Source organism: Diabrotica virgifera, chromosome 6 (assembly GCF_917563875.1).
Source record: "Diabrotica virgifera virgifera chromosome 6, PGI_DIABVI_V3a".
NCBI classification, from domain to species: Eukaryota; Metazoa; Arthropoda; class Insecta; order Coleoptera; family Chrysomelidae; genus Diabrotica; species Diabrotica virgifera.
Window position 1 is genome coordinate 79,759,076 of NC_065448.1, and position 22,571 is coordinate 79,781,646.

Below are 22,571 nucleotides of genomic sequence, written 5' to 3' on the forward strand. Positions count from 1 at the left end.
TAAACACTTTAAAAAAGATGTAATGAGTTTTTCTCAAAAAGGGCTTCATTTTTTGGTATTTCACGTTAAAATATTTGATTTGGAATTTGGCGAATATGAACCTATTTTTCATTGGCTATAACTCTGCTTCTCCTAGGTCTGGAGACCTAATATATACACAATTTTTTTACTTTTTTACAGGCTATAGGTATTTTTGCTATAGTCGGTTCGCTAAACTCAGACGCAACTGGCTAGATATTTTAGTCGATATTTTTTTTGTTTTTTGCCGATTTTGCAAAAATTTGCAAAATTACTAAATATTTAGTGATTATTAACTATTTAAAAATTATTTTTTGTCAATTTTGCTAAAATTAGCAAAATTACCGACTAAAATATCTAGAAAGTTGCGTCTGAGTTTAGCGAACAGACTATAATAATGTTTTTTTTTTCGACAAAAGACTTAACTTTTTGAGTTATTTGTGAAAAACCGTCTAAAACCGTGGTTATTTTGTTGAAAAATGGACATATTCACTCGCAAATAACTCGAACAGTATTGACTTATGAAAAAACTCTATAGAACAAAAGTTGCTTAAAATTAGTCAGTTTATCCATTTCCGGACTTATTTTGGACGTACATTTTTTCACCCTCGAGAAGGGGCTCATCCCTAGGGCAAAAGCATACATCGGCACAATATCACTTTTTTTCTTTGACTTGTTGGCTATGTGTATGCCAAATTTCATGTCAGTCCAAGCGGTTCTAATTTAGAGGTTTTGCAATATGTTACCGTTAGCGTACTAAACTTACGTGCATAGAAATCGGCCCACTTAAGAATTTGGTAATTTTTGATGTCTCATATTTCCCAAACCTGTTGGAAGATTTAAATGATTTTTTAAACATGTTATAGCCTGATACTTTAATAGCAATACCAGTGTAATAATATTGTTGCTAAACAAGTAAATCTTCATTGTATACCGAGTGTACCAATCAAACTGTGTTTTTTTTCTCAAAATTCGCGTCACCCTGTGGAATATTCTAGTATTTATAAAATACTGAAATTAAAACCCAACTATAGCCTCAGGTTTTCTTAACATTCTGTTTTTTGATTCATTCTTTTATGTTGGATAATAAAAAAGTTAGGTACTTTAACAACTAGACATGTTCTTTATCAATACACGGTGTTTCTAAATAAGTGCGACAAACTTTGAGGGATAATTCTGCATGAAAAAATAATGATAGTTGGCTTTATAACCATAGGTCCGCAAATGTTTCGTTTCCGAGGTACGGGATGTTGAATTTTTTCTTACAAACTGACGATTTATCTTATTGCTTTAAAACCGGGTGATATATGCCAACGAAATTTAGTGGGTTTTAAGACGTAGGTATTGCACATTTTTTGACATACAATTAAGAATTTAATATTCACCATTAGCGCGCATACGTGTAATATGACCGATCATATTACCCGTATGCACGCTAATGGTGAATATAAAATTCTTAATTTTATGTCAAAAAATCCGCAATAACTATCTCTTAAAACCTACCAAATTTCATTTGCATATCTCAACGGGTTTTAAAGCATAAATCGTCAGTTTGTAAGAAAAAATTCAACATCCCGTATTTCGGAAACGAAACATTTGCGGACATACGTCGTTTATAAAGCCAACTGCCATTATTTTTTCATGCAGAATTATCCCGTAAAGTTTGTCGCACTTATGTAGAAACACCGTGTATTGATGAAGAACATGTCTAGTTGTTAAAGTACCTAACTTTTTTATTATCCAACATAAACGAATGAATAAAAAATCAGAATGATAAGAAAGTCTGAGGCTATAGTTGGGTTTTAATTTTAGTATTTTGCAAACGCTAGAATATTCCACAGGGTGATGCGAACTTTGAAAAAAAAATAGTTTGATTCGTGCACTCGGTATTGGTATACAATGAAAATTTACATGTTTAGCAACAATATTATTATACTGGTATTGTTAAAGAATCAGGCTATAACATGTTCAAAAAATCACTTAAATCTAACAACAGGTTTAGGAAATATGAGACATCAAAATTGACCAAATTTTTAAGTGGGCCGATTTCTATGCACGTAAGTTTATAAAACATTAATCAATAAAAAAAAAACAATGACAAAATACTAAATTATACTACACGATGTGATCTAATTTGTATTTTTTAGCAGTGGAAGTAAAAGCTGAAATTAAGGAAGAGTTTGTTGAAGATGATCCAAGATATATTGAAACTCAGTTATCCACATCCATAATTCTGGAAGATTTGAAAAATGAACCAGAAGATAATTCAGGTAATACATGTAACAAAATTAGGATAACATTTTTAGTTTAAGGGCTCGTGAAAATAGCTACAAACAACGAAATTTTGTGTTTGGCAATATTGCCACGTTCTTAGAATAAATCAGGAGAGAGCATGTGATATATTTATTAATTAATTTATAGACCATTCCAACATCCAGTCAAGATTATGTCAATATGGCGACTGAGAGGGAAACATAAATGTTATTCTATCAGTTCTTAATGTGTTTTAGATAATTTTAGTTGCATTTATTTGTAATTTTGTTTTGTACAAGGATTAATTTAACATTTTTACTGAAATAATCGATAATGTGCTTCATTTCTGTGTGTTTTGAAGTGTAGAATGCGAAGTAATCCTGATAAAGTTAAGTTTTATCTGTTACCTTCTGCTGTGGGAGCACGCCAAATAGAATTTTATTTTAGTGACGTCACGTTGAATAGCAGCCGTCGATTCTTGCATTGTGAAATTCGATTTTGTGACGTCAGCAAAATAGAATTCTATTTGGCGTGCTCAGGGCCCAGTGCTTTATTTTAAGCATAAAACCAACTGAACTAAATAAGTTATGATCTGGGAGACATAAACAATGGTCAAATATAACAATAAAGCTATAAAATTCAGTTTGCTATTGAACAGTTTTTGCTTAGAATTAGGTTCTATAGCCACTTCCGTGGTTATATAACCAAACAATTTTACACCCCCGAGAAGGGGTGGGGAACACCCCCAAGATAAAAGCGCACATCGACATAGGGTAGACTTTGTTTCTTGAGTTATTCTCTACTTATTGTGAAAATATCAAGTAAATCGATGTAGTAGGATGGAATTCGGAGCCAAATAACCTCATTGAGTGCCCTACTGGAGCTTTACGGTTTTTCAGTTTTTCTAACGCATTAGTAATTTCCTCCGTTGTGACGATTACATTTTCGGTTGTTATTTCTGGAGTTTCTGGTAAGGTCTGGTCTTCGCCTTTCTTATACAATTGAGTGAGATAAGCGGTCCAGGTATCGACATCTATTTTGTTGGTTTCTGTTAATTCGCTTATTTCTTTTCTCTGCGTTCTAATAAATCTCCATATTTGCCTTTGCAGTCCGTAGTAGTCGGCTTCCATTCTTGATGAGAAAATCCGCCAGTATTCGTCTTTGGTCTTCTTTACTAATGCTTTAGTCTCGTTTCATATTCGTTTGTAGTTATTGTAAGCTTCTGGTGTTTGTTTTGATCTGTACTTCAAGTGGGCTTCTCGTTTTTCTTTACACTTTGTTTTGATTCTTGTCGGAACAAGGGGGTTTTTAGGTTTCTTGAGGTTTATGTTTACTGTTCTGGTTCCCAACGCTTCACATGCTGCCGAATTCAGATTATCTTCTAGTGTTTTCCATGCTGTTTCTATGTTATCTTCCTCCAAGATTTTATTTGCTTCTATTTTGGAAGTTAGTCTTTTCTGGTATAGATATCTGATTGATGGTTGCCACATGCTTTCGATGTTTATTCTTTGTGATTTCTCAACTGTTTGCGATCTTCTTGTTTTCCATCGGACTTCCATTCATATTTTGCAGATAAGCAGACTATGGTCACTTCCCACATTCGCTGAGTTCGAGGTTACCACATCTAATATTTGGGAAGGATGAATGTTCTTATTTGTTGTTATGTAGTCTATAGTTGACTTCTGACCCCTCGTATTGTGAAATGTGTATTTATGTTGTTTCTTGTGAGGGAAGTAGGTGTTATTGATGCGCAATTCGTTGTATGTGCAGAAATTGATCATTGACTCGCCATTATCATTTAACACGTCTTCATTATATCTCTGCTTAATGTCTGGTATGATGTTCTTCCCAATTCGGGCATTAAAATCTCCCATCACCAAGATACTGTCATTTTTTGGGATGTTGTCTAGGGTTTCTTGCAGTTTCTCATAGAATGCTTTTTTTTCCGCCTTTGGCTTACAGTCTTCTGAACTATATACACATACTTTATGTAATTCTTTATGTTCCGTTGTTAGTTTTAAGTGTAATATTCTTTCTGAGACGTAATGACAATCCTCAATGTTGTTTTTTGAATTTTTAATGGATGAGTAAAATGGATTTCCATCACAATAAAGCAGAAGAAAGTAAAATAATTAATTATTTACTACATACAAGGTTTACCTTTTAATAACAGAACCTCAATCTTACCTTTTCTTCTTATTCTTTTTTGGGCTGTGGCCTTGACAATTATCCAGTAACCAGGACTAATATAATTGGCCAATATAATTAAAAGTGCTTCAAATGTTGCTGAGCTATGACACTAAGTGTCGCTCTTCCGAACTTGCACGGTTCCCGTACCCTCAAACTAAATGTTGTCCCAAAAATATTACTGAACAATGTTAAAATACAAGATGCCCAAAATATAGAACTTATGTTTACAGCTTTTGTTCGAACTATAGTTATACCGAATTCGCTCTGCCGAGATTCACTTTGACAATTCGGAAACATACAACACAAAAATTCCTACCTCACACTATTAACTGCTCAAATCAACTTGAATCTTTCATTAAAAAAAAAAGAAGAATTATTAGAAATAGTGGGAGTGTGTACTAATCTCATATAAAATTTTGTGGAGTTTATTTCTACAAAATATTTTTATTTTGTACAATAAATAATTTTCTCCTTTGTTATCAATACATTATAATGGTTTATAAAAATAATTATTGATTGGCGCAAGGTTTATGTTATTTATATCTGTTTACTATTAAGGCCATCGGTACATAATTCGCAAATATTTTACGGCTATCCCTACTTTTTCTGTCTTTACACGGCAAATTACTTGCAGTAAAATTCACATTGGTATGGATATGTAAACATTACTAGAATTTCATTCTACTTGAAAATGTCATCATTAACTTAAAGAGACGGCTTTTGAATGTTCTTGGATAACTGTTATTTGTATATTTGCAAATTATTAATTCAGTTAATAAATGTGATAATTTTTTCACTAACTATGCATTCAGTGATTGTAATAATTTATATGTACAACAAAAAATAATACTCAATCGAGAAAAGAGGAAAAGTGTTAAAGTGATTTTTTAATAATATATTGTTACTATGGAACACTTACAATTTTGAACATCTTTAACAACAAAATACTTGGGTCACAGAATTTATTATCCTGATGTATTCTCTGCTTGGATCTTCCACAAATAATACAGAATAAGTAACTTTTTATTAAGTTCACGTCTTAAATCAATTATTTATCAAATGCACTATATATCAATATTATTTAATCAACAAATCAAAATATTCCCATGTCATATCAAATATTTAAAATTGTCACTGATTGTCACTGTTTGACTGATAATACGCTGACAATATTCTATTGTAAGACAAAGATAGATTTGAAAAATATTACCACGGACATTGTGTTCATTTTTTTCGAATTCTGAAAAACCAATAAATATTTTTAAAAAATTTAAACGCAGAATGAAAGAATAAATAAAAAGTTTCTTTTGAATGAGATATTTGAAATTAAAAATCACATTACATTTTCTCTTAGTTTTTCACCCCTTTAATTTATTAAAATAAACATTATAGAAGTTTTCAGGGACTTTCGGCCCTCGGTAAGAACGTAATCTTTCATTCTGCGTTTAAATTTTTCAAAAATACTTATTAGTTTTCTCAGGATTCGAAAAAAATGAATACCCATTTGCATAGCATTGCAACCGAAAATACGTACCCATGCCCTTAATCATATCGGCTAAAAGCAGGTATATTTCAAACATAATGTTTGATTGTGTAGTAATTTCCAGTCACGTGTAACAACTGAACTTTCCAAAAAAGAAATTACTAACGTCACTAGACAGTTGTGTCTCAGAAAAGCGAATCGGCTTCACCTACTTTTCAGTACTAAGTACTGTGTTATAATAGTTGCGTTCACGGGTACCTGAAATTGTCACAAAATTGGATAAAGTGTCAGAAGACGCATGCGCACTTTAAAATGATATAAATAATATCGGTAATAGATAAATATACAAGGTATATTTACCTAGTATAATTTAATAATTAGTTATTAATATTAATTAAATGTAAATATACCTTGTAAATTTATCTATTAACGGTATTATTTATATTGAGTGAGATTAGAAAATGTTTGTTAATTTGTGTCAAAATAATTTTTTACTTGAATATTTTCATGACACTTAAGTTATTGTTTAAGTGTGGGGAATAATACAAGAATCGGAAGAAAAACTCACAAATTACCTAATGAACTTTTTTTGAACTTGAATTATCTAATGAAGCTTTTTTTGCAATTGGCACACTGAACCAATATTCTATTCTTAACCCATTTATGGCCAAAGGTGCGTAAACGCAATCTTTATTAATTAATTTTTTTGGTCCGTGGATAATTTTTTTAATGGTTAAAAATGTTGAGAGGAAAAAAGCCTTGAGGATACCAAAAAGGTGTTCCACCACTTCACATTAAGTTATGGCTGAAACAATTTGTCAAGGGACTGAACCAAGAAGAGGAGTGTTTGAGATATCTTTGGGCCAGTTTCCTGGTTTATTCACGACAAAACATATGCCCAAATAGCCTCTAACCAGCCAAAACAACCAGTAGATAATGATCTCAATTCGATATCAAACATGCTACACATACTAATAGAACGCATGAACAATCAAGAAGAATTCAATAAAAAAATCCTAGAAAGATTAAATAGCATAGAAACTAGTAGACGATAAAATGGCGGAAGAGTTAAGAATATTACATTGGAACGCAAACGGCCTCTTGCAACATCAGCAGGAGATGCTGTTTACCTTAAATAACCAAAAAATCGATATATGTTTAATATCAGAGACACACTTCACTAAACAAACATATATTAAACTGAGAGGATATCAAATATATCAAGCTCTTCACCCTAGAAACACAGCTAGTGGAGGAGCAGCAATAATCGTTAAGAATAATCTAATTCACTTCGAAAGAGAAAATATAGAGACTGAAGCCATCCAGGCAGCTAGTATAAGTGTCAAAACAAAAAAATATGAAGTAACAATAGCAGCTGCATATTTTCCACCCAAACACAATCTAAAAAAAGAAAATTATGTCCATTTGCTTAACACGCTTGGAGAAAAATTTATTATTGGTGCAGACTTTAATGCTAAAACACTGTATGGGGTTCAAGATTAACCAATACAAAGGGTAGAGAACTACATGCAGCAATAGAAAAGATAAACGGTAAATGGCACTCAACTGGAAAACCAACATATTGGCCCACTGATCAAAATAAAATACCAGACTTAATTGACTTTTTCATTTCAAGAAAAGTTGCAACAAATTTTATGAAAATGGAAGAAGTTGATGGTCCCAGTTCTGATCACTCTCTAATACGACTCACAATCAGTGAGCATATAATACTAAGAGAAAATAACCCAACATTAACCAATAAGAGAACGGACTGGGCTAGCTTTAGATAGAAGTTAAGTGACAGAATTGAGCTTAATGTACCAATCAAAACTAATGAACAACTTGATGAAGAAACAGAGACACTAACCATAAATATACAACAAGCAGCTTGGAATAATACCAAACAAATTATAAGAAAAACCAAAGGACAAAATTATCCCAAAGAAATTCGAGAACTGGTGTAAAGAAAAAGAAAAGCCAGGAAGGCATGGCAAAAAAGCAGAACTGCAGAAAATAAAAATGTATTAAACAACCTCACCCAACAGTTAAGAAGGGAAATAGATTTAATTAAAAATGAATCAGTAAACCAATACCTAAATGATCTGACAGATGACCAAACCACTGACTACTCGTTGTGGAAATGTACAAAAAGAATAAATAGACCAACGCAACAGATTCCGCCGATTAGAAAATAAAATGGAACATGGACAAGAAATGGAAAACAAAAAGCAAATCTTTTCGTTTTATACTTAGAAAATTCCAAAATAACGAAATGGGAAATAATCATCAAGCCGAAAACGAAGATGATCAAAGCACTGAAATTGATTTGAACAATAGTGATCAAGACATAATAAAGCCTACTACTCCTAAAGAGGTTACCAACGTAATCAAGAACAATATCAATCCCAAAAAGGCTCCAGGATTTGACTTAATAACAGGAGAAATATTACAACAATTACCTAGAAAGGCCATCGTAAAAGTCACAAACCTTATAAATGCAGTATTCAGGTTGCAATATGTACCAATAACGTGGAAAACATCTGAATTAATCATGATTCCCAAACCAGGGAAACCAACCAACAAGGTAGAATCATACAGACCAATATCTCTGCTACCAATTTTATCCAAACTATTTGAGAGGATATTGCTAGCACGAATGCAACCTATACTCGACCACAGGGAAATTGTTCCTTCCCACCAATTTGGATTTCGCAATAAACATTCAACAATAGACCAAATTCATCGAATAACAGATATTATAGAGAGATCTCTGGAGGAGAATAAAATATGCTCAGCTATTTTTCTAGACATAGCAAAAGCATTTGACAAAGTGTGGCACAAAGGCTTGTTACTAAAATTAAAAAGATATCTTCCCATCCAATTTGTACATCTAATACAATCATATTTGGAAGATAGAACTTTTAGAGTTAAACAGGAAGGCGAATATTCAGAATTACGGCCAATTAAAGCAGGAATCCCACAGGGCAGTGTTCTGGGACCCATACTATATTTATTATATACTTGTGACATACCTGTTACAGAAAATATTAAACTGGCAACATTTGCAGACGACACTGCAATACTATCACTCGGTGAAACATTCGAAGAAACAACTAGACACCTGCAAAATGCAGTAAACAAAATAAACACCTGGAATAATAAATGGCGCATAAAAATCAATGAAGGGAAATCTGCCCATATCGATTTCACCTACAAAAAAATAAATAGTCACCCAGTTAGAATAACAATAAAATCGTTCCGTACAAGAAAACAGTTAAATATCTAGGGCTACATTTGGATAGCAAATTAAAGTGGCAGGAACATATCAGAAAGAAAACCGAAGAACTAAAACTGAAGTACAAGAAGTTATATTGGTTATTAGGTAGAAGCTCACAACTTACAATCAAAAACAAAGTATTAGTTTACAAACAAATGCTCCAACCAGTATGGTCCTATGGTCTACAGTTATGGGGCTGTACTAGTGAGAGTAACTATGCTTGCCTTCAAAGAGTCCAAAACCGAATACTAAGAAACATAGTCAACGCTCCATGGTATATCCGCAACAAAGACCTACATCGGGAACTTCGTATAGCAACAATCAAAGAAGAAATAAAGAAGATTGCCAAGGGTCACGAAAAACGACTCCACAACCATACAAACAGGGAAGTGTTAGAACTTTTAGATAATCAAAACCTAGTCCGCAGGCTCAAACGCACCAAACCTTTTGAATTTGTGTGATAGTGATAAATCTATAAAAATGTGAGTGTCAGTTTAAATTCGGACAGTGAACCTAGCCACAACAGTGATGTGTGCAACAATAATTATTAAATTCTAAGGTGAACCGTTGGGAATACCTAGGACAGTACAGTAGTAGATTAAGTTAAATGTAAAATGCTGGTTAGTCTTAAGATTAGGTGCATTGTTAATTTAATAAATAATAAAAAAAATTCACGACAAAACTAAAGGAAGGCATCTTTGTCGGACCGGACATTAGAAAACTAAGGAGAGATCCCAACTTTGTGGAAAAAATGGAAACAAATGAAAAAGGCAGCATGGACATCTTTTAAATTAGTCGTTACCGGTTTCCTCGGCAAAGCTTTGGTTGCGAATTGCGACCGCAGTATTGCGATGAATGATGTCAGATTGCGGTGGAAAATTCAAGTTTCTTCATTGCGACAATGAAATTTGTACACTTAGTAAGTACTGTTTTGCGGTGAAAACGACCATGGACGAGCTCAACGTCGCTCTTTTAGTAGTGCTAAATGGTGAGGAATCAGAAAAAGAGATTCATAGAAGATGTGAATCTGGCCTTTTTAAAAATAGAACTGTAGAAGATCCATACCAGATTTTGATTTGTCGCCATCTACATTAGGGTGGACCGAAAAATTTTTTTCTGTAAAATAACAACACCGGAGGTCAAAAAAAGTTGCATTGTACTAAAATAGAAATTTTAAGTCCAAAACGAGTAGCTAAAAATATTTTTCTCCACTGCCACAAAGGCTATATATTATTTTAATATAAAACGTCATTGTGGCAGTGGAAGAAATTTAAAAAAGTAACTTTTTCAAACACAGATCTTCATATTTTTTTATTATCTAATTTTTGAAACATCAGGGTTATTTATTTTGTACCCCAAAAAAACTTGAAATAAAATCTGTGTTGTTGTGGTGGGTTCATGCATACGTTGTATACTAACGGATACTTTATTTGGGTATTTCGCCACTAAATAATAAATAGACAAAAATTAATTTAGAAACCTACTTCAAAAAATGTGATGAAATACTCAAATAAAATATACGATAGTGTAAAAAAAGTTAACATTACCAATTGTTATTTCATTTCTAAAATAACGTAACCTTGGACGTCAACGCTTCTGTGCTGAACGGTACTGTCATAAATACAGGGCGTAAAGGAGGCATTATATTGTTTCCTACTGGAGAATAAAATTGGAAGGCCCCTGCAGTGGTCTGTCTGCCAACAAGTTGCCTATAATTCATCTATTTGCGAAACTCTATCTGTAGCTTCATTTTCAAACATAGAACCATTAGCTGACGAATTCCGCAGTGACGATCTTAGTACAGATCAAGAATTCCTGTACGATATTTTTCAAACAGAAAGTGGTGTTTGTTCAGAACAACCTTCTAAGAGACAGCCTGGGAAAATGGTTCATTCTCGCTGGCTTACCACTGCTTCCCGTATCTTTCGGTTATATGTAGCAATTGGAAATCCCTCGGAAAATATAAAAATACTAAGCCATTTTGTAATAAAAGTGTATGCGCTCATGTGGTTTTGCATTAAGGTAGAGATCGTACAGAATAGCATTTTTCGGTAATAGGTTGGAACTGACCCTATTCCAAACAAATACCTATTCCAGAAACCTAATGCGAGTTTCCGATTCCGACGTGAAAAGACGATATATGGATCGCCCTAGTTTGTTCCTAGTTGTGCCACTATTGTCTTGCGCTGCATCAAATTCAAACACGATCAAACTAGTGGGTACCTATAATTTTGTATTTTTAATCTAGAGGATGTATTTAATTTGATTTTTAAATATATTTATATTTCTTACCATGTTTTTTCTACAATTCGTAAATCTATATAACAACTATTAAAACAATTTTTTCTTACATGTAATTATGGGTTTTTTAAATTACCTAAAGTCGAGGTTGGAGATGGCAACAACGCATTGTGCGAAATAAAAGTGTTAAACATTTTCACCAGAGTTTATCCCGATTTTTGAGGTAATAGTGCGAAATAAATACTCAACTATATGTGAAAAATTGTATAAGGACATAAACTACCTACAGTGCAAAAAATAGTGGCAAAAATCGTCCTATAAGTAAGTTATAGAACATTTTACTTTAATCAAAACAAACGACATTGTATAAATTCCAGTTCTTTTGACAACAGATAAGACAATAAGTCTTGATCAAATTAAAAGCGACGTTGCCGGTTTTCCAAAAAGTTTTAAAAATCAAAGAAAGGAAATCGATCAATTAATAATAAACTAAATAAACTAAATATCGAAGAAAAGAGAATTTTAATATATTTAAAATCATACTCAATTATTGCTTGAGAAGTTCTAGAGCCTCCGCCGGGTCGACTGGGGAACTAGAGCTTACCGCTTGCTATAATATAGAGTAAAAATACATAAAACGAAATAAAAATGGTGAACAGCGATGAAAACAAAATAGATCAGCTTTTAAAAATGATGCAATATTTAACAGATGAAACACAACAACTAACAACGGAGGTAAAAGGAATAAAAGAAGAACAACGAGAATATATAAATGACCTAAGAGAATTAAAAAAAGAAATACATAAATGAATTCAAACAAAGTAACCAACAACTAAAAAAAGAAAATGATGAAATGAAACAGGAACTAAAGATAGTGAAAATGAAGGTAGAACAGTTCGAGAAGGAGAGAAAAGCTAACGATGTTATTGTCCAGGGTCTACCGATGGATACAAATAACCCAAATGTAGTCAACGAGGTTATGGCAAATTTCGTGGAAAGAGAATTAGGTATTAAAGTAGAAATAGAAGAAGCTTATAAAATAGGGGACAAAACATGTCTTGTAAAACTAAAAAACAAAAATGAAAAAATAAAAATTATGAAGAATAAAAACAAACTAAGGAAATCAAAGCCGGAAATATACATCAATAACGATCTAACGCAAGAAGAGATGAAAATACAACAAGAAATACGGAAAATTGCAAAATTTCAAAAAGAAAACGGTAAGAACACTAGAGTAGGTTATCAAAAACTAAGTATTGACGGGACTATATGGAAATGGAACAAAGAAAAGAATGAACTGGAAAGGGCAAACCAAGACACGCCAAAAAACTGATAAAACAACAAATATCGGATACAACACAAAAAACGGACACGAAAATGGCAAAGGAAAAGGATCTATAATAATAATAATAATAATAATACTTTATTTCCTTTTTGACAAATACAATTTGTATAGGATCAGTCACAGTTTAGAAAACAAAATTAGTAAATATAAATGTAAATCTAAAATTACGTTAAACCTAAGATTACAATACAAACACAAATAGAAAACACAAAATTACTAGCATATACTTAAAATAATGTCAACTACTAAAATACTCATCAACAGAATAAAACGTATTCTGCAATAAAAAATCTTTCAAAGTTAATTTAAATATTTTCATATTCTTACACTTTTTTATTGGCTCGGGTAACTTATTATATATTCTTTGACCTATTATTGCAGGTGAGTAAAAATGCATATTTCCTTTAGAAAAAGGTACATGTAATTTTTGATTCTGCCTTGTATTTATATTGTGAATTTGACCGTTAGTTTTAAATTTCTCAAGATTTGAATGAATAAAAACACAAACTTCAAAAATATATAAGCACGGCACAGTTAAAAGTTTATATCTAGTAAAATAACTCTTACAGCTAGTTATTCGAGAAATACCAGCAATACAACGGACTATTCTCTTTTGACATAGAAAGACTTCACTGAATTTACAAGACGTACCCCAAAATACTATGCCATACCGCAAACGAGACTCCACCTGAGCATAATACAGCATAATAAGCTGTGTCTCACTTAGTATATCCTTGAGGTTTCGAAGTAGGTAGCATGCTGAGTTTATTTTGGAAATAATATCATCACATTGCCTTTTCCAATTGAGACATTCATCAATATATAAACCCAAAAACTTTAGGCATTGAACTTTTTCAATTTGTTTAGAATATATTGATAGTTCGATATCTAACAGATGTTTCTGTCTATTGTGGAAATGAATAACATGCGTTTTATCCGCATTAAGATGTAAGTAATTTGAGGAAAACCAATAACTAAGATCACACAAGAGTTCGTTACATTTATTTTCAAGAGATATATGTGATTTATCTGATATAAGTATTGAAGTATCATCTGCATAAAGTGTAAACTGTACAGCAGAATTTATTGAGACAATATCATTTAAGTAAATAAGAAATAATATTGGGCCAATTACAGAACCTTGCGGAACACCCATATGAATGTAAATGTAATCTGATTTGCAAATATTTGTAATAATGTTTTTAACCATCAAACTTTTGGTGAATAAAAAACTCAATTGTGTTTCTCTCTGTAAGAAAAAGGAACTTTATTATTTTATGTACAATATTAACGATTTACAAAAACGTTACCTGTAAGAAAAAGAAACAACATTTAAAGCTTATATTCTAGATTTTAGTTTATAATGCTCAGCAGGTAACAAATATTTCAATCATCGAAATTAATTAATTGTCACTGTCAAAACACCTCACACGTCATAAGTCATAAGTCAACATAAAAATAAAAAGAAGAACTTAATGTTTTGACAGTGGCGTAACAAAATGAGAATATAAATAAATATTAAAAGAAAAGCTATTAAAGAAAAACAATAGTTTTTCTTTACATCTCCCCCCCTTGGAGAGTTTCAAAACAAAAATTTAACTTTCACTAAATATTTTCTTTCAATACTGGAGTAAGTTTAGTTATATGGAAGAGGTTTCATTCTGTTTTCCTATGCCCAGTATCAACTTCGTAAATTGAATTGGAAATCTTCTTTAGTATTTTGTATGGTCCAAACTGCTTTTTATTATAATCATGTGATTTTTTTGTATTTTTCAAGGCAACTGTTCTATCTATTTCGAGATCTGCATCTGTGACTTTAGGTTTTAGTTCGTTTGGTAGGATGCTTACACTTTCTCCTTCTACTAAATATTTTGGTGAAAATTTTGTGATGGTATGTTCAGTTTCATTATCTTTTTCTATACATTTTTGAGCAATTGTTGTCCATGCTGTTTTTCTGTCACCTTCATTTATTTTGCATCTGATTTTATTAACCAATGTTTGGTTTAACCTTTCATTGATACCATTTGAAAATGGTGCATCAACGGCAGTAAATATCATTTTTATGTTATTGACCTTTAGGAAATTTTTGAATTCTTTTGAGTTGATGCCAGGATATTGATCAGTCATCACAGTTTTAATTTTGTGATCTTCTGTTACCTTTTTAATTAACTTTATGAAGTCATCAGAGTTTTGTGTTTTTGATGTCAAACAATAGGCATATCTTGAGAAATGGTCTACTAGGAGATGAAGATATTTTTTTGTTGAACGAGATCCTCCAAAACCACCAATCGTGTCAATCGAGACAATTTCAAATGGATATGTCGCTGGTCCTAATTGTGACATTAAACCATAGTCAGGTTTCCTTCTTGATTTATTTTTAATGCAGATATCACAGTTCTCACATATTTTCTTAATGTTAGTAGTCATATTGTTGGCTGTATAAAATGGTGATATTTTATTTAACATCTGGTTTGTTCCTAAATGACAGTAAGTATTGTGTACACTTTTTATCAATGTTTTACTTAAATCTTCAGATAAAATAATTTTGTCTTTTCTGTTTGACTTTTTATAATAAATATTATTCTTGAAACTGTTGGTCAATTTTTATATCTTCCAGATTAATCAAGTTTACTACTTTTAATACTTCATCTGTATTTTCTTGAGATTCTAAAACTGGATTTCTGCTTAAACTGTCTGCTTCTTGGTTATATTTTCCTGGATTATACTTTACTTTAAAATTATATTGAGATAAGTAAAATGTCAAGTCTCCCAATTCTTCATCTGTTCTAGCTTTTATGTTTAAATTTTCTAAAGGTTTGTGATCTGAATATACTATAAACTCTTTTCCAATGAGCAGATGTTGCCAATATTTTATAGCTTCCTTTATCGCTAGACATTCTAAATATATTGCCTTCTTTTTCTTTTGACTTTCCATTAATTTTTTGGAAAAATATGCCACAGGCTTGCTACATCCGTTTTTATCAATTTGTTTTAATACAGCTCCTACTCCTTTTATGCTGGCATCTGTATATATATTAATTGGCAAATCAGGGTTGAAAATACTTAATATTGGTTCCGAACAAAGTAATGACTTTATTCTATCGAAAGATTCTTGACATTCCTTAGACCAAATAAAGTCAACATCTTTTCTCAATAAGTTGTGCAGCGGGTCTAAAATGATTGCAATATCTTGGACAAACTTATGATAATAATTGATTTTTCCCAAAAATTGACGTACATTCTTTCTAGTTTGTGGAACAGGGAAATTTTTCACAGCAATCAAGTAGTCTTTTACAGGTCTTATGGAATTATTTTCTATTATGTGTCCTAAGTATTTTACTGATTTTTCTGCAAAGGTACATTTCGAAAATTTTAGTCTAAAACCTTCATTTAATATTGCATCAAATAACTTGGACAAGTGTAATATATGTTCGTCAAAGGTTTTTGAAAAAATTAGGATATCATCTATATAATTGACTGTGAAATCTGAAAGTTTATATTTTCTTATAATGCTGCTTAAAATACGTTGAAAAATTGCTGGAGCCGTTTTCAAACCAAATGGGAGGCAAGTCCACTGGAAATGGCCTTCTTGTGTCACAAATGCTGTTTTTTCTTTATCTTGTACTCTCATTGGAATTGACCAGAATGCTGAATTTATGTCTAAAGTAGAAAAGTACTTACAATTGCTAGTTTTTACCATTAAGTCCTCGATCAATGGAAAAGGTTGCGATTGGGGAACAACGATTTTATTTAGTTCCCTAAAATCTATGCAGAGTCTGGTCTTTCTGTCCTCTCCTTTTTTGAATGCTAGTGTCACTGGAGCCGCGAATGGACTATATGACTCTTCAATTAAATTATTCTTCAAAAGTTCTGCTATCTGACTTTCTATCTCTTTTCTATCTTCAATGGTACATCTATATGGACGTTTGGAGCAGTATTTATCTACAACTAAGTCAATATGAGCTTCATACTCTCTTATAGTACCTACATCATATTTGTCTTTAGCAAATGCTGATTTATATTTATTAATCAATTGTTCAATTTCTGATTGCTGATTTAAATCTAAATGATTAATTGCTATTTCAAAATTGTCAGTATTTATACTCTCATTAAAATTTATTTCATATTTGAATATATCATTAATCTTTTCTTTAGATGCATTTAAATATATGTTACCTGGAAAGTCAGGAATGCTTACTTTATCAATAGTTGACACATTTTCAATTTCTTTAGAGCTGTTGCATTGTGTGATCCTTAGATCCTCATTTTGAATAAATCTAAAACTTTTAATACAATCTAACCCAATTAAAAAATCATAATTGAAATTTTCATCATCTACAATAAATATATCCATTTTTTTTTTCAATGTCATAGATTTTTATCTTAAGTGTTACTATACCATTTGTTTTTTTCACACCATTAATTGTCCTCAAGTTTACTATTTGAAGGTCACCTCTATTATGTGCCTTTATCTGTAATAAGTTTGCATTAATCAATGATATATTTGATCCTGAGTCATATACTCCATAGATCTCTAAAGTGTCATTTAATAGTAACTTGATTCTAATTAGTGGTGGAATTAACAGTTTTTTGGATTTGTTTCGTTTAATTCTAATTCTAGTTTATGGTTGTTGACAGTTCTTACCTCTTGATTTTTCGGGACTTCACTTTTGCTTTTGTACCAGCAACTTGATTCCAGATGATAACGTAAACCTTTTCCTTCTTTTTCACAAATTTTGCAGGCTTGTTTTTTCTTAAAGTATGGTATTTCTTTTTTTTCTGAAGTCTTCATTTTTATTAAGTGTTCTAGACCTCTAATTTCATTGAAGAGATCTTCCGTTTCTTTCAAAGTGTCTCTATCAATTCTATCAGCAATATAATTTGGGAGTCCAATAGCTATCAAATCAATCATAATTTTTTTATTCAATGACTTGTTTATTTGTAGTAAGAGTCTTTCCTTTTTAAGAGCATATTCTAATAAAGAACCATTCATGTATTTGAACTCAAACGCATACCTCACTGGAGTCCACCCTTTGTCTGCATAGGTATCACAAAATTTGTTTTTCCATTCATCCCAATCAGAATTTATTGAATATTTTATAAGCATTGACCTGTACCAATCCACACATGATCCTTCTAAAAATAGTCTTAGAATTTCAATTTTTTCAGTATTTTTATCTATTTGCAATCTTGTGCACTCATTTTCAAATGTTTCCATCCATTGTAAAACATTCACATTTTTTCCTGTAAATTTTTCTATCACAAATTGTTCTGATACTTTTTTTTTATTAAAGGATTCAATACATTGTGTTTCATTTGACTTTGATACCCTCTCTAAGATCTGTTCTAACGTATCTAGTGAGATACCAGGTGTGGATGTTAAAGATTCTCTCCCTTGAATGCTTTGTTGTTCTAAGAGAAAATCATTGAATTGTATATTCCCATATTCGTCCATATAAACTTTCAAAATATCTTCATCTGCGATCCAAACTTTTCTTGTAGTGCCCCGTTTTGTTAGAACCCGTTTTACTTTCTCAAAAGCTGCTGTCGTCTGGATTTTTTTATGATAGGAAATATTTTGCATATCATTAGGTATTGAAAAAATTTCATTTTCCTCAGTCTCAATTGAGGTGATCGTGATGATATTTGTTTTTGTATCAGTCTGCAATGATTTAACGGTAAATTCAAATCTCAGTTTTTGCCATTTTATAATGGAAAATTATTATATTTCTATCAGCAAAAATGTTGTTTTGTAATAATGTTTTTAACCATCAAACTTTTGGTGAATAAAAAACTCAATTGTGTTTCTCTCTGTAAGAAAAAGGAACTTTATTATTTTATGTACAATATTAACGATTTACAAAAACGTTACCTGTAAGAAAAAGAAACAACATTTAAAGCTTATATTCTAGATTTTAGTTTATAATGCTCAGCAGGTAACAAATATTTCAATCATCGAAATTAATTAATTGTCACTGTCAAAACACCTCACACGTCATAAGTCATAAGTCAACATAAAAATAAAAAGAAGAACTTAATGTTTTGACAGTGGCGTAACAAAATGAGAATATAAATAAATATTAAAAGAAAAGCTATTAAAGAAAAACAATAGTTTTTCTTTACATATTTACTGATTGTTGGGATACATCTGTTAAGGAGACATACTGACGACGTTCTGATAGGTAGGATTCTACCCATTTTAGAGAGAGATCTTTTATTCCAATATTTTCCAATTTATTAATGAGTAAGCTATGATCGACACAATCAAATGCCCTACTGAGATCACAAAAAATCCCGACAGGGCATTCATCCGCATCAATATATTTAGTTAAAGTCTCATAAAATGAATGAACTGCTGTATTTGTAGACTTACCTGCCTGAAAGCCATGCTGATATTTACTAACAATACCGTTCTCCAATAAATAAGGAGTTTAATCTGTTAAGATAACAATATTCGAATATTTTCGAAAACACTGAAGGGACAGTTATTGGGCGATAATTACTAATATCCTTTGGATCGCCTTTCTTATGTACAGGAACGACCTTTCCCACCTTTAGATAATCCGGGAAAATACCATTGCAAAAAGACAAGTTTATTAGAAATGTTAAAGGTGATAGTATGAATGGAATTACTTTTTTTAATAAAAATTGAGGTATTTCATCAAATCCACAGGATTTTGATGATTTCAATTTTCCTATCAATAATTCATTCAGCTCATTTGGAGTGTAAGAATATAATTGTAAAAAATTTTCATTTTCATTATAAGGCGGTTTCCTTAAAGTACTATTTTGATGACTGGGAATTTTAGAACGTACCTCAATTGGAGCATTCTTAAAGTAAACATTGAACATGTTAGCGACAATAGGGCATTCCTCTATTACACAATTTTCATCTGATTTTAGGCATATATTTTTCCTTCCATTATTGTCAACATTATTAGTCACGTCAGCAACAAGTCTCCAGGCACTTTTTGTAGGATTATCTGATAACGAAATAATATTCTGGTAATAATTTTTCTTTGTCAAACATAAAAGTTTCTGGTGTTTCTTTTTTTCTAACTTGTAATATTCACGAAAACACGGACAGGATCTAGATAAGGCATGCAAGTTTTTTAAGTTACTACTAGATAAGCGTACTTCAGTATTTACCCATTTTTTACGATCATTTATAATACGTTTATTTTGCAATGGAAAATTAATGTTAAAATAATACGAAAAAATATCAACAAACACATTAAAAGCCAAATTAGTGTCAAGTATACCGTAAACATGATTCCAATCTTCCATCATAAGACTCATAACAAAATTATCTATCCCACTCTCAGAAAAATATCGCTTTTGACAAGACATAGGCAAGGTCGATATATCGATTTCAAGTTCAACTAAAACAGTTCTATGATCGGAGACAGTGTTGTCAAGAATACATGATGTACCTAAATTAGAAAAATTTACAAAAACATTATCAATTGTTGTTATGCTGGTATTTGTTACTCTTGTAGGCCATTTGACAAGATTAGTATGTATGTTATAAGTAGATAAGCAGTTCAGTAATTTTGTTTGGTTATTGTTTGACGTTTTCATATCAATATTAAAGTCACCACAAAATATAACATACATTTGGCTTGTATAAATGATTTAAAAGACAGTCAAGATTATTTATAAAAATATTTACATCTCCACACGGAGATCGGTAGCAATTCAATATGTAAAAGATATTATTGTTTTTATCCCTAATTAAAGAACAACAAAACTCTGACTGTTTATCAGAACAGAATTTTTTAACATTAATATTATGAGCGTTTACATTTCTCTTTACGAATATTCCTACACCACCTCCTCTTACTGAAGAGTTTCTACAATAACTACTACTCATAGTAAATCCATCAATGTATACATTATTAATAGAGTCAATGGTTTCCCATAATTCTGTTAGACATAAGATTTCTATATTTTTAAATGTATTAATATCCACAACAATGTCACATATTTTATGGTTATTTATACTTTGAACATTTAATAACATTAATTTAGGGTTAAACATTACCTCTGGAACCTCTGATTTTTGCGTAGGTACAAAAAATTGTTCACAAATGCATTTTCAGGCCAGACTGCTGGATCCATAGCTTTATTGAAATTATTTTGATATATTCGGACCTTAAATGATGAGTAAAGACTTGGGTAGCGAGACTCTATAGACTCGCAAAGCACTTCCGGAAAATGGGGTTTCAGAAGATTTTCCATTGCAGTCACATTGGTGCTAGGATCAATGCGATACACATGTAGATCTACATATTTTGGAACACCTTTGACAGATCCAGCACCAGTTCCAACAACTAACTGTCTCCTTCTTTTGTTTCTGTCTTGAACTTTCTGCCATGGAGCTTCGTCATTTGTGGCTTCTTTCGTAAGATTTATTACAGATGACATAATACTTTCTTGGGCCTTTTGACACTCATTACTTCCTAAATCAACTGAAGCTGGAAGTACTGCTTCCAGAGTAGACGTGGATTGACTTTTACTACGTCTACGACTACTATTATTAGCTACAGCATTGGAATTTTCAGGTGGTTTAGGTCCCCCATTAGTAGGATTGGCAACGTTGGACGTAGTCCGTTTATGTTCAATATTTTTATTTGAATTCGTTTTTAATAAAGAAATAATTAAATCTTGACGTTCATTACCTTTTACTAGCTCTGTATTTAACGATTTTAAGTAAGTAATCTCAATCTCGGCACACTTTAACTTGCACTGTAGTTGAGTGAGTTCTAACCTCAAATCACTATTGCACAGTTTCACATCGGAACCATCAGAACAAGAAGATCCACTGGTCTCCAAAACATTTTTGACACTTTCACTAATTTTTATTCCTTCGGGAACCTTTTTGTGAATAATTATTTCCAATAATTCAGATTTCTTAAGACGATCTAGTTCTTTGTATATTAATTCGTCAGCCGCCATCTTGACACCCCGATTACACACCCCGATCTGAACAGATTAGATAAAATAAAACACACGAACAGAAAAAAATATAATAAAAAAACGAAAAAATGTGATCAAATAAAAATAAGTACGTGGAACATCAGAACAATGCTTGAACCAGGAAAAATGCAGGAGATCGTCTCAGAACTAGAAAGATACCAAATTGATATTGCAGTGATTCAAGAAATTAGATGGGCAGGTCAAGGAGAAATAAATAAAAAAAACTACACACTACAGTACTCGGGACATGAAAAACAAGGTCAATATGGAGTTGCTTTCATAATTATGGGAAAAATAAAAAATAACATTATTCAATTTAAACCAATAAATGAACGCATGGCTTACCTGAGAATTAAAGCCAAACCATTTAATATATCAATCATAAACGTATATGCCCCAACTGAAAGTACTGCTGCGGAGGAAAAAGACAAATTGTATGAGGAACTCGAACGAGAAATAGAGAATTTACCTAGAGAAGACACAATACTGGTAATGGGAGATTTTAATGCCCAAATAGGTAAGGAAGACTACATTAACCAAGTAGCAGGTAAGCACACAATACACGAAAAAATTAATGACAATGGTCAACGATTATGTAACCTAGCAGCTAGTACCAATATGATTATCGTTAGTACAAAATTCGAACATCCTAAATATCATAAAGTAACGTGGATTTCCCCAGACCAAAAAACATTGTCACAAATAGACCATATACTGATTACAAGAAGGAAGCAAACATCGGTAACAGACGTGAGAACCTACAGAGGTGCACATGCAGACACAGA

General features: G+C 31.7%; 1 protein-coding gene across 9 annotated transcripts in view; it reads left to right on the top strand.

Annotated features, from left to right (window-relative positions):
- The window catches only part of LOC114342772 (zinc finger protein 665-like), a 135,370-nt gene that overhangs the window by 58,285 nt on the left and 54,514 nt on the right, over positions 1–22,571 (top strand). For 6 of the 9 annotated variants that reach the window (XR_007698629.1, XM_050653413.1, XM_050653409.1 and 3 more), the window contains exon 3: positions 2,166–2,288. Coding sequence is in view for 8 of the 9 variants with exons in the window: in XM_050653413.1 (XP_050509370.1) it covers positions 2,166–2,288 (123 nt within the window). In the remaining variant the exon portion in view is untranslated. The remainder of the gene's footprint in view (positions 1–2,165; positions 2,289–22,571) is intronic. The other 3 variants (XM_050653410.1, XM_050653411.1, XM_028293560.2) reach the window with 1 other exon arrangement.